The following is a 20,678-nucleotide window of genomic DNA, read 5'->3' on the forward strand; positions in this document are numbered from 1 at the left end:
AAGAAAACGACCAGCCTTCTTTAATTCAAGCACACCTCGTGTTTAGAACATGACCCTAGACGACACTGACAAGTGGCCTAGAGCTTCTTACAGCAAAATAGGAAAAGGGAGGAAGGAAAAGTGTAAAGGGGGCGCGGTCACGTGTTTTCTCTCTCGACCACTTCCTGAATGTCAAATGGAGTCGAAACTTTCCAATTAATTTTATTCTTCACCAGAGAAGCGATCTGTGTGTGAGACAAGCAAAAATGAAACGTAAAAATTCTTTTTTTGTTTTTTTTGTTTTTTTTTTTCTTGTTTTTTTTTCAGCATATTTCTTCTATTCGTTAAGATCTTTTTTATTTTTATGAGGTCTGCATTGTTACCAAGTAGTGATATGGTTTCGCAGCTGTATGAGCTTTTAACTTTGGATTAATATTATTTATTTATTTTTTATTTTTTTTAGTCCTGTTCTCACGTGCCCATTTTGGTTTGACTCGACCAGTGTCTGCTCAGCGACTGGTGCTCGTAACATGCTGTCAGAGGTAGAGTGAGGGGTTTTTTCTTTTTTTCATTTTTTTTTCTGCCACGGAGGAAAAAAAACTTGTAGCAAAAACAGATTTTAGAAGAAGGAGGAGAAAAGGAGCTTCCAAGATGTTTGATAAGACTTCCACAGTACTTGTTTTGTTTTGATCAGGTTTGCCCTGATCTCACACAACATATTGGATGAAAAAAAAGAGGACAGCTTGGTTGTTAACAGATTTTTTTTTTTTTTTGGATCGTTTCAGCTCAGAGATTTAAGAAACATTGAAGGGAGAGTGGGGGGTGGGGGTGGGGTGTTTAGCACCATGGGTTTGAAGAGAGAAATCTTCCCACTCTTTAAATTGATCATCATGGATTGCATGGCTTTAGTGTTTCTTCTCGACCGATACTGTAGGTGCCACGGATAGAAACGAACGTATGAATAAGCGCTGCTTTAGTTGAATTGGTCTGAACACCGCAGTGCATTCTGGGTGATACTTTTAACCATGGGGCTGCTGAAGGAAAACCTCACTAGCTAGAATTATGCAAAACAACGCATTCGTGTCAGAGTCTCTGTTTGTTATTGCTCATTAGGTCACATCCATGATCTGATCCGTAGCACGTGTATGTGTGACTTGGCTTCACTTTCTCCTCCATTCAGGCTGAGCAGGGCTGGTCTTGGCTTTTGACAGGAAAATGTTAAAGGTTTCAAAACGGAAACCGAAAATGGTTTCCCTGATGAATTCTCCAAACAAAAAAAAGAATCGATGGTGCGCTTAATGTTTTTTTTTTGTTTGTTTGTTTGTTTGTTTTTGTTACATTTAAATATAAGATAAAATCAGGATTTGGTCCTTCGTGTCATGTCTTTGGCTGTCTTCCATGTTAATTCTTTTTGTAATACTGTGTATCCTGGTGCTTTGCAGTGTTAAAGCTGTCTGTTTACACCTCTGCATTTGGAAAGTTAGATTCATAGCATATGTTTTTTTTTTTTTCTTTTCTTTTTTTTAAACGATTTTTCTCCCTTTTTGTATAAAAAGAAAACGAAAAAGAAGGAACATATACTTTAACATTCAGAAATGTGCATGCACTGTAACTATTCAAAGCAAAAGAACGACGTTTTCGCCATCGCTTTTAGGACAAAGAAAATATTTCTAACCAAAGCAGGACTGGATACTATTTTTCCCTTTTTTTTTCCCCTTAAAGAAAATAAAAGGTCACAGATACGTAAAAAGAAGCACTGCGGAGTCAGTGACGTGAGGCTCTCTACTGAGAAACTTTGCAAAAATGAAGCATGCTGAAGGGAACGTTGTGACAGTGCAAATACAATTATGTACGTCTCATGTACAAAACATTAATGTTAGCATTCCGTGTAACATGCTAGTTCTCAGAAAAGGTCGGCGTTAGACTGAAGCAGCAGCTCTGAGAGATAGCTTTTGTCTCCTTTTTTTTAGGACAATGGGATTTTTTTTTTCTTCTTAAACACCTACTAAGGAACTACCACAAACACCCACAAACAGGAAAGCAGCTCGCGATATGCTTGTTATTTTGCACCAGCTAGAAGGATGGGCCTAAATGTTTTTTTAAATTTTTTTTTTTGTTATTTTTTTTTGTTATTATTTTTTTTTTTTAGGTATTATGCATGATCACGATTTTTGTCCAACACATGTACAATAAATAAGCATCAGAGACAGTATGGGACACAAATGTTCAACACAACAAGAGTGAAGAGGAAACAACAAAAAGAACAAAAAGTAGGATTTAGGGTAGGGCTTAAAAGCTGGGCAGAAGTGGAGGATCGTGCCATTTTTCAGCCCTTCATCCCAAACAGCTGTCGTAGAGAGGGTCGTGCTTGGGTGGGCTGATGACTTCACTTCCTGTTTCGGAGCTGATGTAAGCGCGCTCATCATTGGAGCTGTGCTTGTCAAGCTGCTCGGTCCTCCGTGCCTTTACATTCCTCTGCGAAAAACAGACTCTTATTTTTCAGACCACTGACCTGGATACCATCAAATGTCTTGCAGACGTGTAAAGAAAAAAAGAGGAGGGAACATCTGCGTTCCTTCACAATCTGCTGCGCATCTGCATGCGATGCCGTGGGTCTGCCGAGTTCAGTAAAACGCTACTCGTCTTCTGCTCCACAATGTCCTGCCCTGATGGTTTATTTTCCCTATTACTCTTTTTGTTTTTGTCTTCCTTTCACGGAATGCTGTCTACCATATAATCACATTTTCTTGCGTCTTTGTTTACAACAGCTATGAAGTAAATCCCTTGGTTTGTTGTTTGGTAAAGTGTCTTTTGTTGAGGTCAACTAGTTTGATATCCCAGCTAGTGGAGAGGAGAAGAAGCGCTGAAAACAGGCAAAACAAACAAACAGCAAACAAACGAATCAAACGGGAGGTTTAATGTGCTGATCCAGAGGTCTTTTTTTTCTGCTTATTAACAGGAAACATTTAACACAAACAAAAAATAATCTATAGTAGCAATTGGGCGCTTTAAAGGATGATGAGAATTTTAAACAAAGAATATCTTTGTGTTCTCTGTCCTAACAAGTCAATATGACCCGATATGGACCTCCGGTTGGGCGATCGCTCTGTGGAACCAGTCCTCTTTTTCTCAGTTAGCATGTTAGATTTAGCATGTTTGAGTAAGCGAGGTGCGGTGAGACAGTTCTGGTGGGGCTGTGATGGGTTTGGCTCTAGCGCGGCACAGGCTCTAATGCTGCCGGCGTGCCAGGCGTGTCCGAGCGTGGCGTGGCAGCGGCGGAGGGGGTGTCGGCGGGGCTGCCAGCACTGCTACTGGGAGTGCCCGAGGAGCTGGCGGTGCTAGGCGTCTCGCCCTGCTGCTGTGCCTGCAGCGTCTGCCCGCACACATGGTGGTGCTTCTCCCAGTCCTTGTGCTGGCAGAAGGAGCCACAGTAGCGTGCCGTGTTGCACCCGCTGCATGTCTCGCTTGCCTTGCGTCCACAGTTCCAGCAGCTCTAGAGGGAGAGATGAAGTTAGAGGGAAAAATTTGATATTTGGATTTTAGAACTAACAGTGGAAAAAGTAATATAAAAAAAACTAATGATATAAAAAAATTCGTGTGAGATGTGAACATGTTCTTCCCAAACATTATGTGATTGACAAATGGGTTTTTAGATGTAACTCAATCTCCTTGTTTCATTCATTTATTTGACAAATTAATTAATACTACTAATATTGTGAAATATTACTGGGAGACTGTACTAGTAGAACTGTAGAATGTTTGCAATAAAAATGGACAGATCGAGGGATTATTACGCAGTCGTGAAAACACACAAATACATTTTGTTTTTTAAATATGGGTCCATCTTAGGTTGTTTGCTAAAAAAAAAAAAAGACTGAGAAGTTCATTAAGCTTATCCACCATACAGTTAACACAAGCCACCTTAATAACCACAATCCCCCACGCCAAAAGAATTCTATCCCAAACTCTTCATCCACAAATTCCCAAGCATCTCAATGCATGCAGATTTGTTTCTTCCACAGAAATACATTCAATCCGAATACATTTTGGAAGCTACATCTAAGTAAATGACACTGACAGGTAAAACAACAATACAGTTGCATTACAAACTGTTGTTGTAATGTCCAGCTAAATGAACTCTGTCATAGTTACACTGTGAGTAAATGATATTATTTATATTGAAACCAGATGATTACATTGATGATTACACTAAATTAATTACATGTGTACAATAATCCAACAAGCTGCAGGTTTTATAGTGTAAGATCAGCTTGGACAGATTTTTACACATTATTACAGTGTGGCACAGAGGATCACCTACAGTACTTGCAGAGAAATGTTCAACTATTTCCCTGATAACTCTGCTATCTGGATGTGCTCTTAAAAAAAAAAAAAAAAAAAAGATCATTCTGTTCATGACGTCTTTGGAGGTTTGAACATAACACGAGCTTGTTACACATGATGGGATGTAAAGGCACATTTGCTACAGGTTAAGTTGAAAACGCTTACAGATTCCAGCACTTCTCAGGTTACAGCCAGGGCCTCTTTGTCTTTGTCTTTGGGCCAAATAAGAGCAATTAGGAGAAAGTTCTTAATGTAAAGCAGAAACGGGAAGTCGGAGTTATAAACAGCTACCGACGCAATTCTCTTGGGAGACTTGTGCATAAACAGGGCTCTCACAATTAAAGTCAGATGTGTGTGCCCCCCCACTAACTGCTTAAATGAGCTGAACCCCCACTGTGCCTTAGTCTGTTTTTGTAACACCCCCATCAAATCAGGACCAACTTAAACATCCAAACGTATTATTTAGAGTGATGGAGGGCAGGCCGTGCCCGAGAGGACAAATAACACGAATGTTGTCGTCTTCTACACATCACCTGGGTATGTGGGAAATTGTCTCTGGCTTCCTTTCAGTCTGTCTATGTAGCACATTTTTAAATGGTCTTTATAATCAGTTTTATCATAAATATCATCAAAGTGCTATATTAAGGTCATAAAAAAAGTGTGCAATGACCTTCACCATAAAACATAATAATCCATAATTATACCTGAGATTAAAATGCTTCATGAATAATCTTTCTGCATAATGTTATTTACTAAATGTGAGCTTGGATTCTGAAACCAGAAAATTAGAATAGAGACCAGCGTGCTTAAAAAACAAAACATTTCGAGAGATCCTAGGACTGAGACCTTTACAAGACATTTGTGATGGCGAGTGTTTTTTATTCTCATGCATAAGAAATGAGTAGTCAGATACAAAGCTTGTGGTATTAAACAAGGATATCCCACCAGGAGCAGGTGGGATTGGTCGGGAGCGTGGGGGGATTAGTCGGGAGTGTAGGGGGGATTAGTCAGGAACGTGGGGGCGGCTGGTCGGAGCATAGGAGGGGGACTGGTCGGGATAGTAGGGGGGACTAGTCAGGAGTGTGGGGGGATTAGACAGGAGCATGGGGACAGGGTGGGGGCATGGGGGGGACTGGTCGGGAGCGTGAGGGGACTAGTCTGGAGTGTGGGGGATTAGTCAGGAGCATGGGGACAGGTTGGGGGCATGGGGGGGACTGGTCGGGAGAGTGAGGGGACTAGTCTGGACTGTGGGGGATTAGTCAGGAACATGGGGGGGACAGGTTGGGAGGGTTGGGGGAAAATGGTTGGGAGTGTGGGGGGATTAGTCAGGAGCATAGGGGACAGGTTGGGGGCATGGGGGGACTGGTCGGGAGCATGGTGGGGACTAGTCGGGAGTGTGGGGGGATTTGTGAGTAACATGGGGGGCAGGTTGGGGGAAAATGGTTGGGAGTGTGGGGGGATTAGTCAGGAGCATAGGGGAGCTGGTCGGGAGCATGTGGGGATTAGTCAGGCATGTGAGGGGAAATGGTTGGGAGCGTGGGGGGATTAGTCAGGCATGTGAGGGGAAATGGTTGGGAGCGTGGGGGGATTAGTCAGGCATGTGAGGGGAAATGGTTGGGAGCGTGGGGGGATTATTCAGGAGCATTGGGGGGGACTGGTCGTGAGCATGAGGGATTGGTCAAAATTCTTGTGTATTGATCGCACAGAAACCTACAACAACTAAACAAAACATTCATTCCACTCTTCCGACCATGTTTAATACGTTTTGTTATAAAGGGATTCCTTCCTAACAAAAACGTTATTGGAATATAGTGACTAACAGGACTGCACTTTGGTCCATGGTTTAAACCCACATGAGGATAATTAAGAACAATAAACATGGTTTTAAAATAGCTTAAAAGAAAGCAGTGCAAATGACATTGCTTTAGCTGTGAGATGTTTAATGGTCCGACACTGAATGTATTCCCAGTGCTGATATACTGTATTAGAGGTGTAACCCAGGAGAGAAAAGCGTGTTTGTAAGGACATTTACCTCACTCGAGTCCTCTTGCTGGTTGATAATAGACAGCGCATCCTCTGCAGCTTGTCTCTTGGCCTCAGCCACGGTGCGCTCCATCTTGGCTCGTTCGGTGCTGATCATATCATGAGCCTTGCGCTCGGCTTCGGCCACGGCCTTCTGCAGCTCAGACATCGCCTGCCTCTTCACTTCGTTCACCGCCTCTTCTGAAACACATTTGGAGTCGGTCAATTCAAAGTCATGCAGAATAAATTAAAGAAGGATAAATGGGTTTAATACTTATATACCATCCGAATGTGAAGAAACAGGAACAGGAAACACATCTTTCACAGCAATTCTTATTTAAATGATTTTTGTTTCTTTTTATTTATAAAGATTCTTTAAAATAAACAGAAAAAACAAACAGAAAAATGAATTGCTGTACTGTACACTGACTCTGTTGTCAATCAAAAACTCATCGTTTACATTTAATTTGATATATTAGCTCGATCCACAAGAAAACAAACAAAAGGCATTCTGGGATTAATTAGAAACCTGAGCAAGCACATTTTATTGTTTGAGTATGACAAGTATTCGAGAGAAAAATAGGACAGCTGTTTTTATTTTGCTTTAAAACACACAAAACTAGCACCGAAAACAAACCGTTATTGACTGATTTTTCCACCTGTGAAGCAGAGGGCCGTTCCTCGATAGACTGACACGCTTTATTTGTGTTTTGTAATACTGACGCATTATTACTTTTGACACAGAGTACCATCTGAGCGACAGGATTCGATTTTTTCTTTTATGTTTACAGCATTCAAAGCTGCAGCTTGTCTAATTGTGTATGCAAATCAGGCAATTTATATTTAAATTACGCATTTCAGTTGTGCTCCCGACGACCCGTGCTGTACAGGATATGAAAAACTGGCAGGATGGTGCATGGAATAGATATGAATATTCACTGCCTACTGTACAGAGCTGATCCAAACACAAAAGGATCAATCTACATCTTGTCACCTCCTACACAAGCACAGGTAATTAAATATTATCCATAAGAAACAAGAAATATTCATGATCTCGATGAATATTAACGTGCTCCGTTTGCATTTCCTGGTTTATAACGTATATAATGTTTTATAAGGTTTATAATGCTATTATTGCTAAAGCTCCATGTTCTGTCGAAGCAAATGGCAAATGGACAGAGACATCGTGTCAATGTGTGTTCTGGTGCACTTTTAGTGTCATTTATGAAAGAAACTCGAATTAAAGTGCTTGTCTGTCTACTGGAGAAATACATTACACACACACACACACACACACACACACACACACACACACACACACACACACACACACACACACACACACACACACACTTCTCAATTATATTGGATTAAATTAGAAATATCTCAAAATGAGGATTATTTTTTTTACCTGAATTGAATCTATTTTATTTTTTTCAGTTTGTGGGCTGAGTTTATGGAAAAAAGGACGGAGACGCGTCTGATGATATCCCTATGGCTCACATGGAATTTTAAACCGCAGTTTTGAGAATGTGATAATTCGAATAAAGGGCATTAAAAGAGATAAAGATGTATAGAATAAAACACATTGTTTGGATTGTGCTGGAGTGGTCTGGTGATGAAGTCTGCCCCGAAGTTACTAACCCTGAACTTACCGTATCCCCAAATATATATGTTATATCACAGCACTTTATTTATTAAAGACCAAAGAATTGATCAATTTAGAATTATACATTTAATCTATTTCAGTTAAATCCTGTGAAATAATGCTACTGAAAGCAACAAAGTCCCCAGCCCTGGTGGAAAACCTCAAAAATCATGAACCTAAAGGGAACACATCCTTATCTGTTAATTGTTAGCCATTGTAGTGTCCTCCATGTGGCTCGGTTGTTGCTATGGAAACAGCAACGTGTTAATGTAAACTTTATGTCCAGACCTGCTGTTATATTAAAAAAAAAATCAGTACTTTCTGACCAATTAGTATTTAGAACCACTGTCTAATAACTACTTTTATTTCATTGAAAAAGATCAGCTTGATGCCGACTGCTTTAACGGATGCCTTTAAATAAGCAGCGGACAGTTTTCCATTACAGTATCCATCATCTGTCTTCGAAAGATCACCTACACCTTAAAGCAAAGCCTTTTAATCACACTTGTCTATTTTTTTCTAACCGACGGTCTGATAAAATGGTACCTCTGAGAGCGTTAGAGCTAGCAGCATCTCCTTTACTCCTAACAGCAAAAGTAGTTAAGTGCTCTAAAGCTCCGCAGCACTAACCCTGTCTGATCGTTCGCTTTATGATCCGCCATCATGACTGGAATGTGCAGAGGAAGTAAGTAAAGCAGAATGATTAAGGAGCTCAGAAATGAATCCATCACGCAATGGCAAAAATGCTCCACCTGGACAACAGCGAATGCTCCAGAGATCTAGCAGTTATCAGACAAATTCAGGTGTAAGTGTTTATTTACTGTAATCACCTGCTTTCTTCCAGATCTCTTCAGGAACGTAGCCAGATACAGGCCTGTGGAGCACTTCCCGGTGGATCTCTGACACACAGAAAGTAGAACATGCTCTTCAAGTACAATTTACATTTTCAACATATTGGAAAATGATATAGTTAATGTGCTAAACTGTTCTACACCCAAAATAAGTTAACGAACGAACTATCATAGCAACATAAACAATATTTACTAGCAAAAAGTAAAGTTGCCCCTAAGTTAAAAACTAAAATGACACTATCCTTCATTATGCTTGTTGATAGCACTGTAAATATATTTAGTTGCTACCTGCAGGGTTGCTATCCTGGCCTGCGGGGCTCTGCTGCCTCGATTGGCTGCTGCTGGTGCTGCTGCTGCTGCTGGAGGTCTTCTTCAAGTCCTCGGCATCGCTGTAGCGCCGGATCCAATAGTTGAGCTCCTCGCGGTCCGCCTCTTGACATCGCCTGAGCACGGTGAGCGAGCGCCGCGTCTTCTCCACCATGTCCATAATGCAGTTAAGCAGCTACAATCAATAACAATAAAGGCATGTGATTAACAATGAACATGCCTAATAACACTGATTTAAAAACACATGATCTGTACACACATTTCCAAAAGGTGTAATAATTCTCAAAAAGGTGGCAATAGCATCATGCCTTAGGGTTGCTTTTCAACTGACATTTTTATCAAGGAGGAATAAATGATGAATGGCTCCAAATACCGGTCAATATTACTGCAAAACCTTCTGGTGTCTGTTAGTAAGCTGCAGATTAAAAGGGATTTCACCTTTCAGCTTTACCAACACCCAAAGCATATGTTTAACTTTTATCCGTTTTTTGATCTCCTGGTCACTCCAACACACACACACACACACACACACACACACACACACACACACACACACACACACACACACACACACACACACACACAGACTAACAAATACACAAAAACTTTGGAATAGTAATAGAAAGTGTTATTACTTTTCTTACATGGTCAAGGTGCTTCCACTCCTCGGCCCATTCTCTGTCTGTGAGTCTGTGATCGATGACCTCTTCCTGACGTGTGCCACCGTGCATGCCTGCGAGAGAAAACAACAGAGAGGGAGAGAGAGAGAGAGAGAGAGAGAGAGAGAGAGAGAGAGAGAGAGAGAGAGAGAGAGAGAGAGAGAGAGAGAGAGAGAGAGAGATGAGAACAAGAAAGGGCAGCATGCACTCGTTATTCTTTGTGCTATGATTCCCTTACAGCAGAGCGCTAGTCTGAACTGGAGCTATCCCTCAGCCGCTCCATGACACACACCATCTCTCACATCCTCACACACATGTTCTTCATCACTTACACGCTTCCCTCCTGCCACGCACTTTCATTCCTCACCACCCTCTACAGCACTGCCTGTGGGCACAGGCTCTCTCTGGGTGGAATTAGGCCTGCCAGGCTCAGATAGATCTCATTCATACATCACAGAGCAGTATGCTCATGTATTTTTAGCACATCTTTAACCCTGTTTTGAATCCTATTTCAAATACCATTTTCTTTAAAACCTTGCAATCCTGCATCCTGGGGAAAAAAAATGTTTGTGAAACAGGAAATTGAACTCTGGGTATCCAAAGACTGCTTCTTTTTAAGAGTAAATATTAAACATGCGTGATAAGGTGTTAACAGGATAAATGACAAATCGATTTACAATGGCATCCCGTAAAGTCACACTAGCAGTACAAAATAAATCTTTCGTTTAGCTATAGTAATCATAATCATCCCCTATTGAACCCTAAACAAATATCTCACAACTAGTGGAAGTATCCCATAAGATCCCTATAACCACTTTCTCTTTCACGTACCGATGGGCCGTGGGCGCTCACGGATCTCACGGTGGTTGGTGTGGCGATACGAGTCTCTGTAATGGTGGCCGATAGCCATCTCGTCAAGCCGGTAGTGGCCTGGGGGTGGTGGAGCAGTGTGAGGAAGGCCATTGGGCTGGTATGAAAGTCCATTGGAGGGGCTGAAACGCTGACCAGGACTAATGGTGCATGGCCGCTTGTTTGGGTGCTCTGGATGTGGAGGCTCCCTCTCGAAGCCATTCTCTTTGGTTCTGGAAGGTGGAAATAATGGGAGGTCTGGTTATTGAGGCAGTTTCAAAGCGAGACAATAAGATGACATAAAAAATAAATAGCAGGTTTTGTGTAGAAGAACTAGAACCCTGCAATCTAGGACAGTAAACAGTCTGTCACTCCAAAAAAAGTGTATGTTTGTGTGTATGCCCTCCCTCAGCACAGTCCCAGTGTTCTAATGAGCCATTTTTATGGCAACCTAATGCTCATCCATCACAGTCCATCTGCTTGGAAGATCCCTCTACCCCCTGTACGTTTGTCACCTGAGAAATACTCCTGCTTCCCTTCTACTGATCTTGTATATTTTCAATTTGTATTTCTCAAAGGTTTCTACTTTGTCTTTTGGTGCTTTTGAGATCATTCTGCATCGTTCCTTGCTGCTGGGGCTCTGAAGGTGGTATCATCTAGGGTGAACATCTTTAGTATGTATCTTTAGGGATTCATGGGAACATGTGGTGTACCATCAATTTGCTTATGTAGTAAAGCCTTAAGAGAACATCAGTTGTCCAATTACATACTTTAAATGAATAAAAAATGTCCAGCATATTATAGTAAAATACTGATACTAAGTGTACTCTTGATGGTACCAGCACAAGGCCAAGGAAATTGTACCAGCACAAGGCTGAAAAATTGTAAGAATATTGTATGATAAAACTTTTGGTTTCTTTACGTAACTTCCATTCGGACACGTGCACCAAACTTGTTTACATACACGTTTGTTTTTACACAGACAGAAGCTACATGCGATTTGTTTTAACGGACATTCACACATCCCAATAAAGCTAAAAGTGCTCTGCCAGCATTCTCTTCTCTCTGATCACTTTGATATTAATCAGGAAAAAGTTGACACTGCTTTGTAGTGTGATTAAGAACATTGTGGATCCCATTCAAATTCCACCATTACGTTTTCTTGCTGCTCTCCCCGAGTCGAGGCGAGGCGGTGCGTGCCGAGCTAAGCAAAAACAGAAGCGCTTAGCCAGCGGGATGGGAACTCTGCCTCATCTGTATGTGTTATCAGCCTCTCCCTTAGGCTCTAATTGCTGGGCGTTAGATCTCTCACAAATATGGAGGTATTACAGGATAAAACAGTAAAGGAGCCTTGGGGACCTGAGGTGATAAGCATTAGACCCCAAAAAAAAAAAAAAAAAAAAAAAAAAAAAATATATATATATATATATATATATATATATAAAGTGTATATCATTTAATGACTCGTAGTTATTTCAGTTATGAGAATCGAATGGAAATTTTCGAGTAACATTTGAAATGGAGACCTTCTGGTAAGGGTTCTTGATCCAGGGCCTTAACAAGCAGCTGTTAAATATTGTGTTTAGTCTGGATTCTGACTCGGTTATAAGCCAGGTTGCATCGAATCAATGTTCATTTAAGTAAGGAATAAACACAACGGGGGATTCTGTTAAAATGTAGGAAAATAATAAACACTGGAGTAATGTGATGTTACCTGATAGCATGTTGTTATCGACACATCGTACCATTTATAGTTTCATTTCGTTTTGTCGAACATTCACAAAACTTATTTAGTTCCTGTCATCACATATATTACAGTCGATGTAATATACTGTAGAATTTAATATTTGAGCGTATTAGAGGTTTTCTTTGGGTGTTGAAGTGCTAACTTGCTGGCTTGCTCGACTCACTGAATCTCCGTTACGCTAACTAGATACAGACACCTCCAAACACACACATACATAAAGTTTCCGTATTCTCCGTATTCCCCAGGTCTATCCCACACGTTTTCTCCTTTGGAAAGCAAAGTTCTGCTTTATGGAAAAGAGAACTAAAGAATCTGTAGTATTTGCAGTGCAGCTAACTGGGGAAGGGCTAGGCTTAGTCATATGATTTGAATCTCTGTTATGGATCTTTCTATAATCTACAGCAATACAAATACTAATTGTGTTTTATTTTTTATCCTGATGCATGAATAAGAAATGAAGGGAATGTAACGCTTACCGTACCTTTATATCTGCTTGTTATATTCTTTATGTCTAGGTTTTCAAATACTTACAGTAGTCTCTTACAAGGACTTTAGTTTTCTAGTCACCATATTTCTATCACTTATTACAATTCTGGCTTTGGAACTAAAGCAGAGTGTATAATTCTGTCCTCCTCTGGCTCACCTGTCCGGGGTCCTCCTCTTGCCGTTCTCATTGACGTCCATCAGCAACTCAGACGATTCGACGGGAGATGTGATGCTGGTGTCGAGTAGCAGCTGCTCGTGCTGGGCCAGGTACTGTGCTGGGTTCTGCTTGGCCAGGCGTGCGCAGTGCAAAAGCTCCCGCTGCAGTAATGGCAGGTTGGCCTGCAGGGGGAGATAGCGGTTAGTCGGTTAGTGTTGGCTGTTTGGACAAAGGCTGCATTAGTTAGACAAAGACCAAACATCACAATGCACTTGGCCATATTCCAGGGTTTTTACAAGCATTGTTTACCCATTACAGTGATTGTAGAAGCTCTTTGGAGGTAAAAAAAAAAAAAAAAAAAAAAAAAAAGCAGCAGTTCTCTGGTACTTTGTGACCCAGACCATGCATTAGTGCTTTCAGTCTGCCCACTGCCTGGCACAGGGGCATGTGAAATCACAGTCAACGTGGAAAGTGTCTTCTTCAAAGCAACATCATCTCTCATTTCCTTCCTGTCTGTTTTGACACTGATTGCTAAGGGGTTATCTGGCTTTGTGCACAAGACCCTTTTTGTAGGTTTTACCATTTCAAAGTGATGCTGAAGAGCATTTTTAGGATAGAAATGTTTCATCTGTAAACTGCACAGGCATTACAGCAAAAGGCCATTACTTCTCCCTGTGCTTTTTCTTTCTTCCCTTCTGTTGATAATAATGCTCAGAGATCCCTTGCAGAATTTTAGTCTATGGCTAGATCACCACGTAAGTGTATCACTGCAGACTTAAGAGTATATATTAACGTGATAAAATGTCTATAGATGCATCCTTACTCCTCACATTGGATGTAAAATCTATTCTTTGAGTCTGGTTAGCGTTTTTATTATTTTTTTTCTTGACCAGGAAGGTAGTGCATTCTGTGCTAGAGGATGTAAGACAGGTCACAGCTCATGCATCTGAATAGTAAAAGGTATGTAGTGCAGCTGGTGGTGGGATTCACTATGAATAGTTACAGCATCGAGGTCCCACAGCACAATTACATATTCTTTAATCATACATATCAAAAAACATATTTTAGTGAAATCTATAGAGTATCATCTTTTTGTCCCAGACATCTGGCACTCTGAGTTCTCCACGCCTGGCTCGTTTTCATCGTGAATACTTCATGAATACAAGGGATACTTCTATATAAAAACATTCCCTGTTCTGTTGTACGTTCCCATACCGTTAATACGTATTATCGTAATCTTTCTGCAATCAGGCCACAGCTAACATCTCGACGTAACATCTAAAGCACAAGTCAAACAAACAATATAAACACAAAGGCAGTCAGCTGGTGCAGACTCCTGATTACATCATTAGTGTGGTGCATGTTGCCCTTCCAGTAAGCACTTCTCCTCAAACTGAACACTGGAGGTGGGGTCATTAGATGACATTAGCCTAATGAAAGAAAGGGAAAAAAAACAACAACAACAACAACAACAAAAAAAACGCCTCTAATGCACATTGTTGCAGCTGAGCTTCTGTGCGCTTATAAAAGCCCCTGTTCCCACAGCCATATGGTATTTGTCATTAAAGGCTCCTTTGAGGAAAAGCACTAAAATTAGATGAGAGAAAGAGAGCGAGAGTAAGAGAGTGAGACAGGAGAGAAAGAGCAAGAAACAGTGAGAACACAAGTTGCATCTTTGATAGTACCCCTCCCGCCTGGATGATACAGTAACCATATGGTGCGGCGTGGAGAGACGGAGCAGAGAGAGAGAGAGGAAGAGCTGGAGAGGGGGAAGTGGCCCTGTATGTTTCTCTGCATCCATCAGCGACCCCTAATGGGACCAATTTCTGCAGTGCAAAGCCGCCCGGGGCTCCCAGTGTATGAGACAGAATCCTGCTCCCTATGAAAGGAGCCACATTCTGCACTCAGTGAATCGAGAGACCCCATTCCCTCACGCTCGCTGTAGTAAACTACACAGACTCAATCTATTTTAATGGCTTATCTCGTTGTTAAAAGCGAGAGAGTGAAACAGGCTGACTGTGTGTGTGTGTGTGTGTGTGTGTGTGTGTGTGTGTGTGTGTGTGTGTGTGTGTGTGCACTAGAGAGGGGATGGAGGTTATATAAAAAGGGAGGAGTTCAGGCATGCTGCATAACATCTGTCATTTCTAAGCAAATAAGGATGAATGAGTCCAGTTTAAAGAAAAACTCCACCCTGAAACACGTTAAATAGACTTTTATTAAAATATTTGTAATGTGTTTAGTCATTCCTTTGGTGGATTGTCGCCTGGTGCGGTATTTTTGTTATTCCTGTGACACAGGGTGACACTGCGGGTGCAGATTAACAGGGAAAAAGTTATGAATGATCTCATAGGTTGGTGATAACAGTCAGAATTTGCTGTTAGCTTCTAAAAACAAAAGAGCAAGGGCTTCGTTTATTATTCATCATTTTTGTACAATGTCTCATTAAGGAGTGATCCATCGTAATGACTCAGAGTTCAATTACGTGACATGAGTTATGAGTTATAGCAGAGACTCGCCTCGGCCGGGTAGCAATCTACGAGACAATGAGCGCACTGGTACTGATGTTCGGTGTTAGCACGAGAACTAAAGCTCTGCAACTGGATCTGTTTGAGACATCAGAGGTGAGAGACCTGGACAGACTAAAGGACTAAAGATCTGCTGCATGAAGTAGAGCCTTAATCTAACCGCTCAACTATCAGCAGGTTGGAAAGTTTACCAACCTTTTAACCAATGTGGAAATGTCAGTGAAAGGTTTCAACTACAAAATTTCTTTTTTGCTGTTGCATGCTGGGGCAGCAGACTGAACTTTCTATTTTTTGCATATACAGTATTATCTTAGCGTATAGAAGATCTTACAATATTCTTGTATTATATTGTGGGGACTTGGAGCTGTAGTAACAAACCCAATTTCCCACTGGGGATTAATAAATGTTCCAAGTATTCTGATTCTGCTCCCAAAATAAATCTCGGATGTTACTGAAAATCGTGTGCTAATGATAAAGATCAACATGCACGGTGGATATTTAACTCCTTTAAAAGCACACGTGGCCATCTTATCTTCATCTTCATTTTCTTCATGCCTAAGCAGGATCCAGAATGAAACACTTAAAGCATTTCACTTAAAGCAGCTCAGTGTAAACAGACACTGAGCTGTAATAAAATAAGTGACAAATGGAGAAAGAGCAGCGTGCAGGCTGCTGCTCCTCCAGAGAACAATGGTGGTTCATGTTGCCCTGCTAATGGTTTCAAACGCGTACGGCCTTCAGACATCAACCGTGTGAGAAAAAAAATCGATCGCTAAACACGGGAGTCCATCAGGCAGCTTCAAACAAAGGAGGACACATTGTGTCAGGAGCTAAAATGGCTAAAACTTAATAAACTATAACAGTAAGAAATGAATGACTGGCACTGGTATGGGCTGAAAAAAATATGTCACCTAGCGTACGTTGTTTTGCTAACGAGCCGAAGACGTGATGCACGTCTTGATTAATGCTCCCAATCCAAACGAAGCAGAATGCAAACTACGGCATCAAAAGTAAGTCTGCACAATGCAACTCGACTCTGTTCCTAACGTATTTAGCTAAGCCTTAATTTGAAATCAACGGGCTAACATGATAAACACAGGTGTAGCTTAACTGCTAGAACATGTTCAGTATGTGTGCTTTCCTTGACCACAAAATAAATCAGGGCAACATAAGAGCTGAACGTGATGTTTCCGTGAAAGCCCTGGTTGAATAATACTCCTTAGGTTAGTCATATTGGTATCAACGATTACCTAAAACATGTAGATGTTCTCTGACAAAACAAATCCTATTTACATCCCTAGAGAGAAGAGAAACAAAATGAGGTCTCTATCGACAGGATATTTAAACTAAAGGGGAAACCAAGGCTCCATTTGTGCATGTAGACTTTACTTCCCTGAACTCAGAGAGAGACAGAAAGAAAGAAAGAAAGAAAGAAAGAAAGAAAGAAAGAAAGAAAGGAAGAAAGAAAGAAAGAAATATGCACATCTGTGTCTGGGCTCTGTAAATGCTTTCCAGATTGCTGGCTTGTGCTGTACCTTTAAAAATGGGATGACAAAAGGTCGGAGGGGGAAGTTGGTCGCTTCTTGCAGCTTGGAGTGGAATTCTTCAATGGTTAACGTGGAGTTCTGTAAAAAAAAAAAAAAAAAATAAAGAAAGAGAGAGAGATAGAGAGTGAGTGCATGTGGAAAACATTATGTGATAAAATTGCTTATTGGAGGCAGAACAACAGATTGCTGCTGCTTTGAAGGGAGGCGGAAGGAAAGCTACGTGTAGCACAATGAATGATAAATATTGCCTATGAGCATGAGGATACACGTACTGTAGCAAAATATCGGTGTTAAATTTAACACAAAGCTTCTGCTCGGTGTCTGAGTGTAAGATAATGCGTATCATAACAGGCACGTAGCAGGACACTGGCTGCTTTAATAAGAGGTAGGAAAGCTACAGTTTGATCTGTTTAATTAAGATTTTGGTTCTCTACGTTCTCTGATCTCTGCCGACTTTGCGCATATCGCCCCTTCCAGCTGCTCAGTGCAGCTCCTATCTGGCAAAGAACGAAAGAAAGAAATAAAAACGAGAAGCAACTAATTTCACTCCCATTCTCGCCGCTCTATCTCATTTTAACAGACTGACAGGACGGTGACACTATTTTCAATTTTCAAGATGTTGCTTCTGAGAAGAAGCGAGAAAAAAAAATAAGGGAAAGAGAGACAGACAGAGGGACTGCGTCGGAGAAGAGGGGGAGAAAAAAAAATACGCTGCTTTCTACCTCATTTCCCAGACCTGAATTTTGTTACATTAGGCTTACATCTGTTCGCCCAGATTGCAGCGGCCTGTTTTGACAGCCAGAGAGCCTCCTGAGCTTTTCTCCGGCATTGCCGGCGCTAATTAAGTGTGTCACTCTTTTCAATAAGGCAGAGAGGGGAGTGTATTAAAGCGAGCGATGCAAGCCAAGGGGACACAAGAATCCCTCTGCGTGTAGACACTGTGAAAAATAAACAAACACGTGCCAGAAAAAAGGAGCCTTCTTTCCGAGTGGCTAATTAAAGCAGCCCTCCTCTGGTACAGGCGATGGTTATTTTAACACTGTTTCTTTCAGTGCTGGATGTTATTCATGGAAATGACTTTCTCAGACGTAGCTGTGTGGTCCCTGATTTCTGCAATTTTCAGTTATATTACAGAGCAGCTACAATATTGTGCTGTGGGTTTCCGGATACAATACACTACTTTAATCGAACAAATTAATAAAGATGAATGAGAGATGAAAAAATACAGCTAATCATGTAGCATTGTTTATAGTAATCTGTATGTAAACTTACAACACAGAATTTCTGCCCATTATTTAAGGAAAAAATCCACCTTGAAACCCATTCAATATGTTTCTATTAAAATAGCTGTGAATGCTTCGTGTTATTCTGAGGCTAATTTGTCGCTTGGTGTTGTGTTGTAGGCATCAGGTTTGGCTGTTTGCAAACGAACATGTTCTGGTGAGAACTCCAGAAAAGAAGTAGTGCAGTCAGCGAACATCGGTTATAATGCTAGTTAGTGATCTGCGTCAGAGTTGATGGAGAGCTTTGTATTGGCAGAAAAGTTATAGCTTTGCACGCTGATCTGTTTGAGTAAACAGATGAAGAAGCCTTAAATTTGTTACACATACATACAGCACAATGAAATTCTTTCTTAGAGGTTGGGGGTCTGAGCGCATGGTCAGCTATGATACAGCACCCCTGGCCTTGATCAAAAGCCCAACACTGGTATATTAGCAGTGCCGGGGCTTCAACCCTGCTCCTCCAATCAACAACCCAGAGCCTTAACAAAAACAGTGAGACAGCAGAACTACAGACTAAAGGACTAAAGTGCTGCCGCATCGCTCTCTGTAGGATCTTGGATTTTATTGATCACACAGTAATTCTAAAATGTAATAATAAAGTTGCTCAGAGTGGAACTTTTTCCTTCACTCTTTTCAACGGAGGACAAAATATGAATTTGCGCCTGTTTTGCTGTGTCCGTGTTTAGCGCTAAATGTCTTTATCGTGTCACAATCCATAGTGTTGATTTATAACTAATGAATGTAGACACTCAAAGCTTTAAGTATTTGTAGTGTTCAATAGTATGTCTGTCGGTTTATAGCTCACCAGAGGCAATGTATTCAAAGAAAAGTTCCAAAAAAACACCCCTATAATGATTTTCACTCAAATTCTGTTTCGGATTATTCAACAGAGGGAAAAACGCCATGTCTCACGCTGAAAGAGAACAGAGTCCTGATTCATTTCATATCGATTCATAAAATGAAAATGGCAACAAAACAAAACTCCAGTGTACTGGAGTAAAAAGGGTTAAATATTTGTAGTAACAAGTACAGGACACTATATTTAAGTTAAATGCTTTTTTCCACATCTGCTTGTTTTTGGGGTCAAAGTGTAAGAGGTAGAAGCCTTTATTTTGTCACATATACTGTACATGGTGAAATTATTTCTTCACATATCCCAACTTTGGAGGTTGGGGTCAGGGCACAGGGTTAGCTTATCATAGATTGCCCCTGGAGCAGAGAGGGTTAAGGACCTTGCTCAAGGGCCCAACAGTGGCAGCTTGGCAGAGCCTTGAACCCAGAGCCTTAACCACTTGAGCCAACAGTGCCACTAAAAAAGGTTACAAATGTTATGGTATCATCCCTGAAAGGCCTTTCTCATGGCAGGAGACTGACAATGCTGAGCTGTGAACTGTGACCTTAAACAACCCTGGTTGCTGCCACTTCCTGCTTAACACCCCAGCTGATATCATCCCTGTTTTCTTTCTCCATCTTTATTCGTCTCATGACGTTATTTCGAGAGATATCTATGTTGAATGTTTATGACTGTGCAAGCATGTGTGTACATTTTCCATGTGAACGTTACTGTGTACAATAAGTGCTTAAATTCTAGACCATGTGTTTCTAAAAATACATCTCTCTATGGGTGGAATCACAATAAATGGTTCAAATCCACAATGTTCGTTGTATACGTGTGCGCTCACCACAAGCCCCAGCACGAGTGTGCGGACACGATCGCCGATTTCAGGTGAGATGTCGTTGCCGAACTGTTGCAGAGTTGTTAGAAAGCGCTTCAGCTTGCTGAGCTGCCGCGCCCCACATGCCGGAGGGAGCTGTTGATTGGCCAGCGAAGAGGAGGAAGAGGACGAAGGGCCGTTGCTGAAGCCGTTAGGGGACGAAGGAGCACCATTCAGTGCGGTAGGAGAGTGACTGGTGCCGTTTGTTACTGCAAGACAAAATATATATATACACTGTCTATGTTTACAAATGAATCATTAACCACTTATGAAGAATCATAATCAGCTATGAACATGGGCTTAATCGAAATGTTACTATTGATTTACAGTCAGGGTTCTGTGTCAAAATCTTATTCGATTTAAAGATTTAAGGGTTTATTGTCATACAGCGTAGTACAGTCTGTTACACAATTCTTACTTACAGAGGCAAAAATCTACACCAAAACACTACGGACATTTAAACATACTGATGTTTTACAGAATAACGATTAGATACAGTATTCTTTGAACTGCTGAAAGGATTTGACCATAGGTTCATC

The 20,678-nt window shown here is 41.1% G+C and overlaps 1 protein-coding gene across 3 annotated transcripts in view; it reads right to left on the reverse strand.

Annotated features, from left to right (window-relative positions):
- Positions 1–233: 233 nt before the first annotated feature.
- runx1t1 (RUNX1 partner transcriptional co-repressor 1) overlaps positions 234–20,678 on the reverse strand; it is a 55,215-nt gene continuing 34,770 nt past the window's right edge. Inside the window, exons 3-11 of one of the 3 annotated variants that reach the window (XM_027133862.2) lie at positions 20,107–20,348; positions 17,130–17,219; positions 13,070–13,251; positions 10,662–10,912; positions 9,816–9,904; positions 9,133–9,346; positions 8,824–8,892; positions 6,356–6,546; positions 234–3,472 (exon numbers count right to left, since the gene is read on the reverse strand). In XM_027133862.2, coding sequence (XP_026989663.1) covers positions 3,191–3,472; positions 6,356–6,546; positions 8,824–8,892; positions 9,133–9,346; positions 9,816–9,904; positions 10,662–10,912; positions 13,070–13,251; positions 17,130–17,219; positions 20,107–20,348 — 1,610 coding nt within the window. In that variant the 3' untranslated portion in view covers positions 234–3,190. Of the gene's footprint in view, positions 3,473–6,355; positions 6,547–8,823; positions 8,893–9,132; positions 9,347–9,806; positions 9,905–10,661; positions 10,913–13,069; positions 13,252–17,129; positions 17,220–20,106; positions 20,349–20,678 lie in introns of all 3 variants that reach the window. The other 2 variants (XM_027133861.2, XM_027133860.2) reach the window with 2 other exon arrangements.

The sequence above is a fragment of the Tachysurus fulvidraco genome, chromosome 7 (genome assembly GCF_022655615.1).
Source record: "Tachysurus fulvidraco isolate hzauxx_2018 chromosome 7, HZAU_PFXX_2.0, whole genome shotgun sequence".
In the NCBI taxonomy this organism is placed as follows: domain Eukaryota; kingdom Metazoa; phylum Chordata; class Actinopteri; order Siluriformes; family Bagridae; genus Tachysurus; species Tachysurus fulvidraco.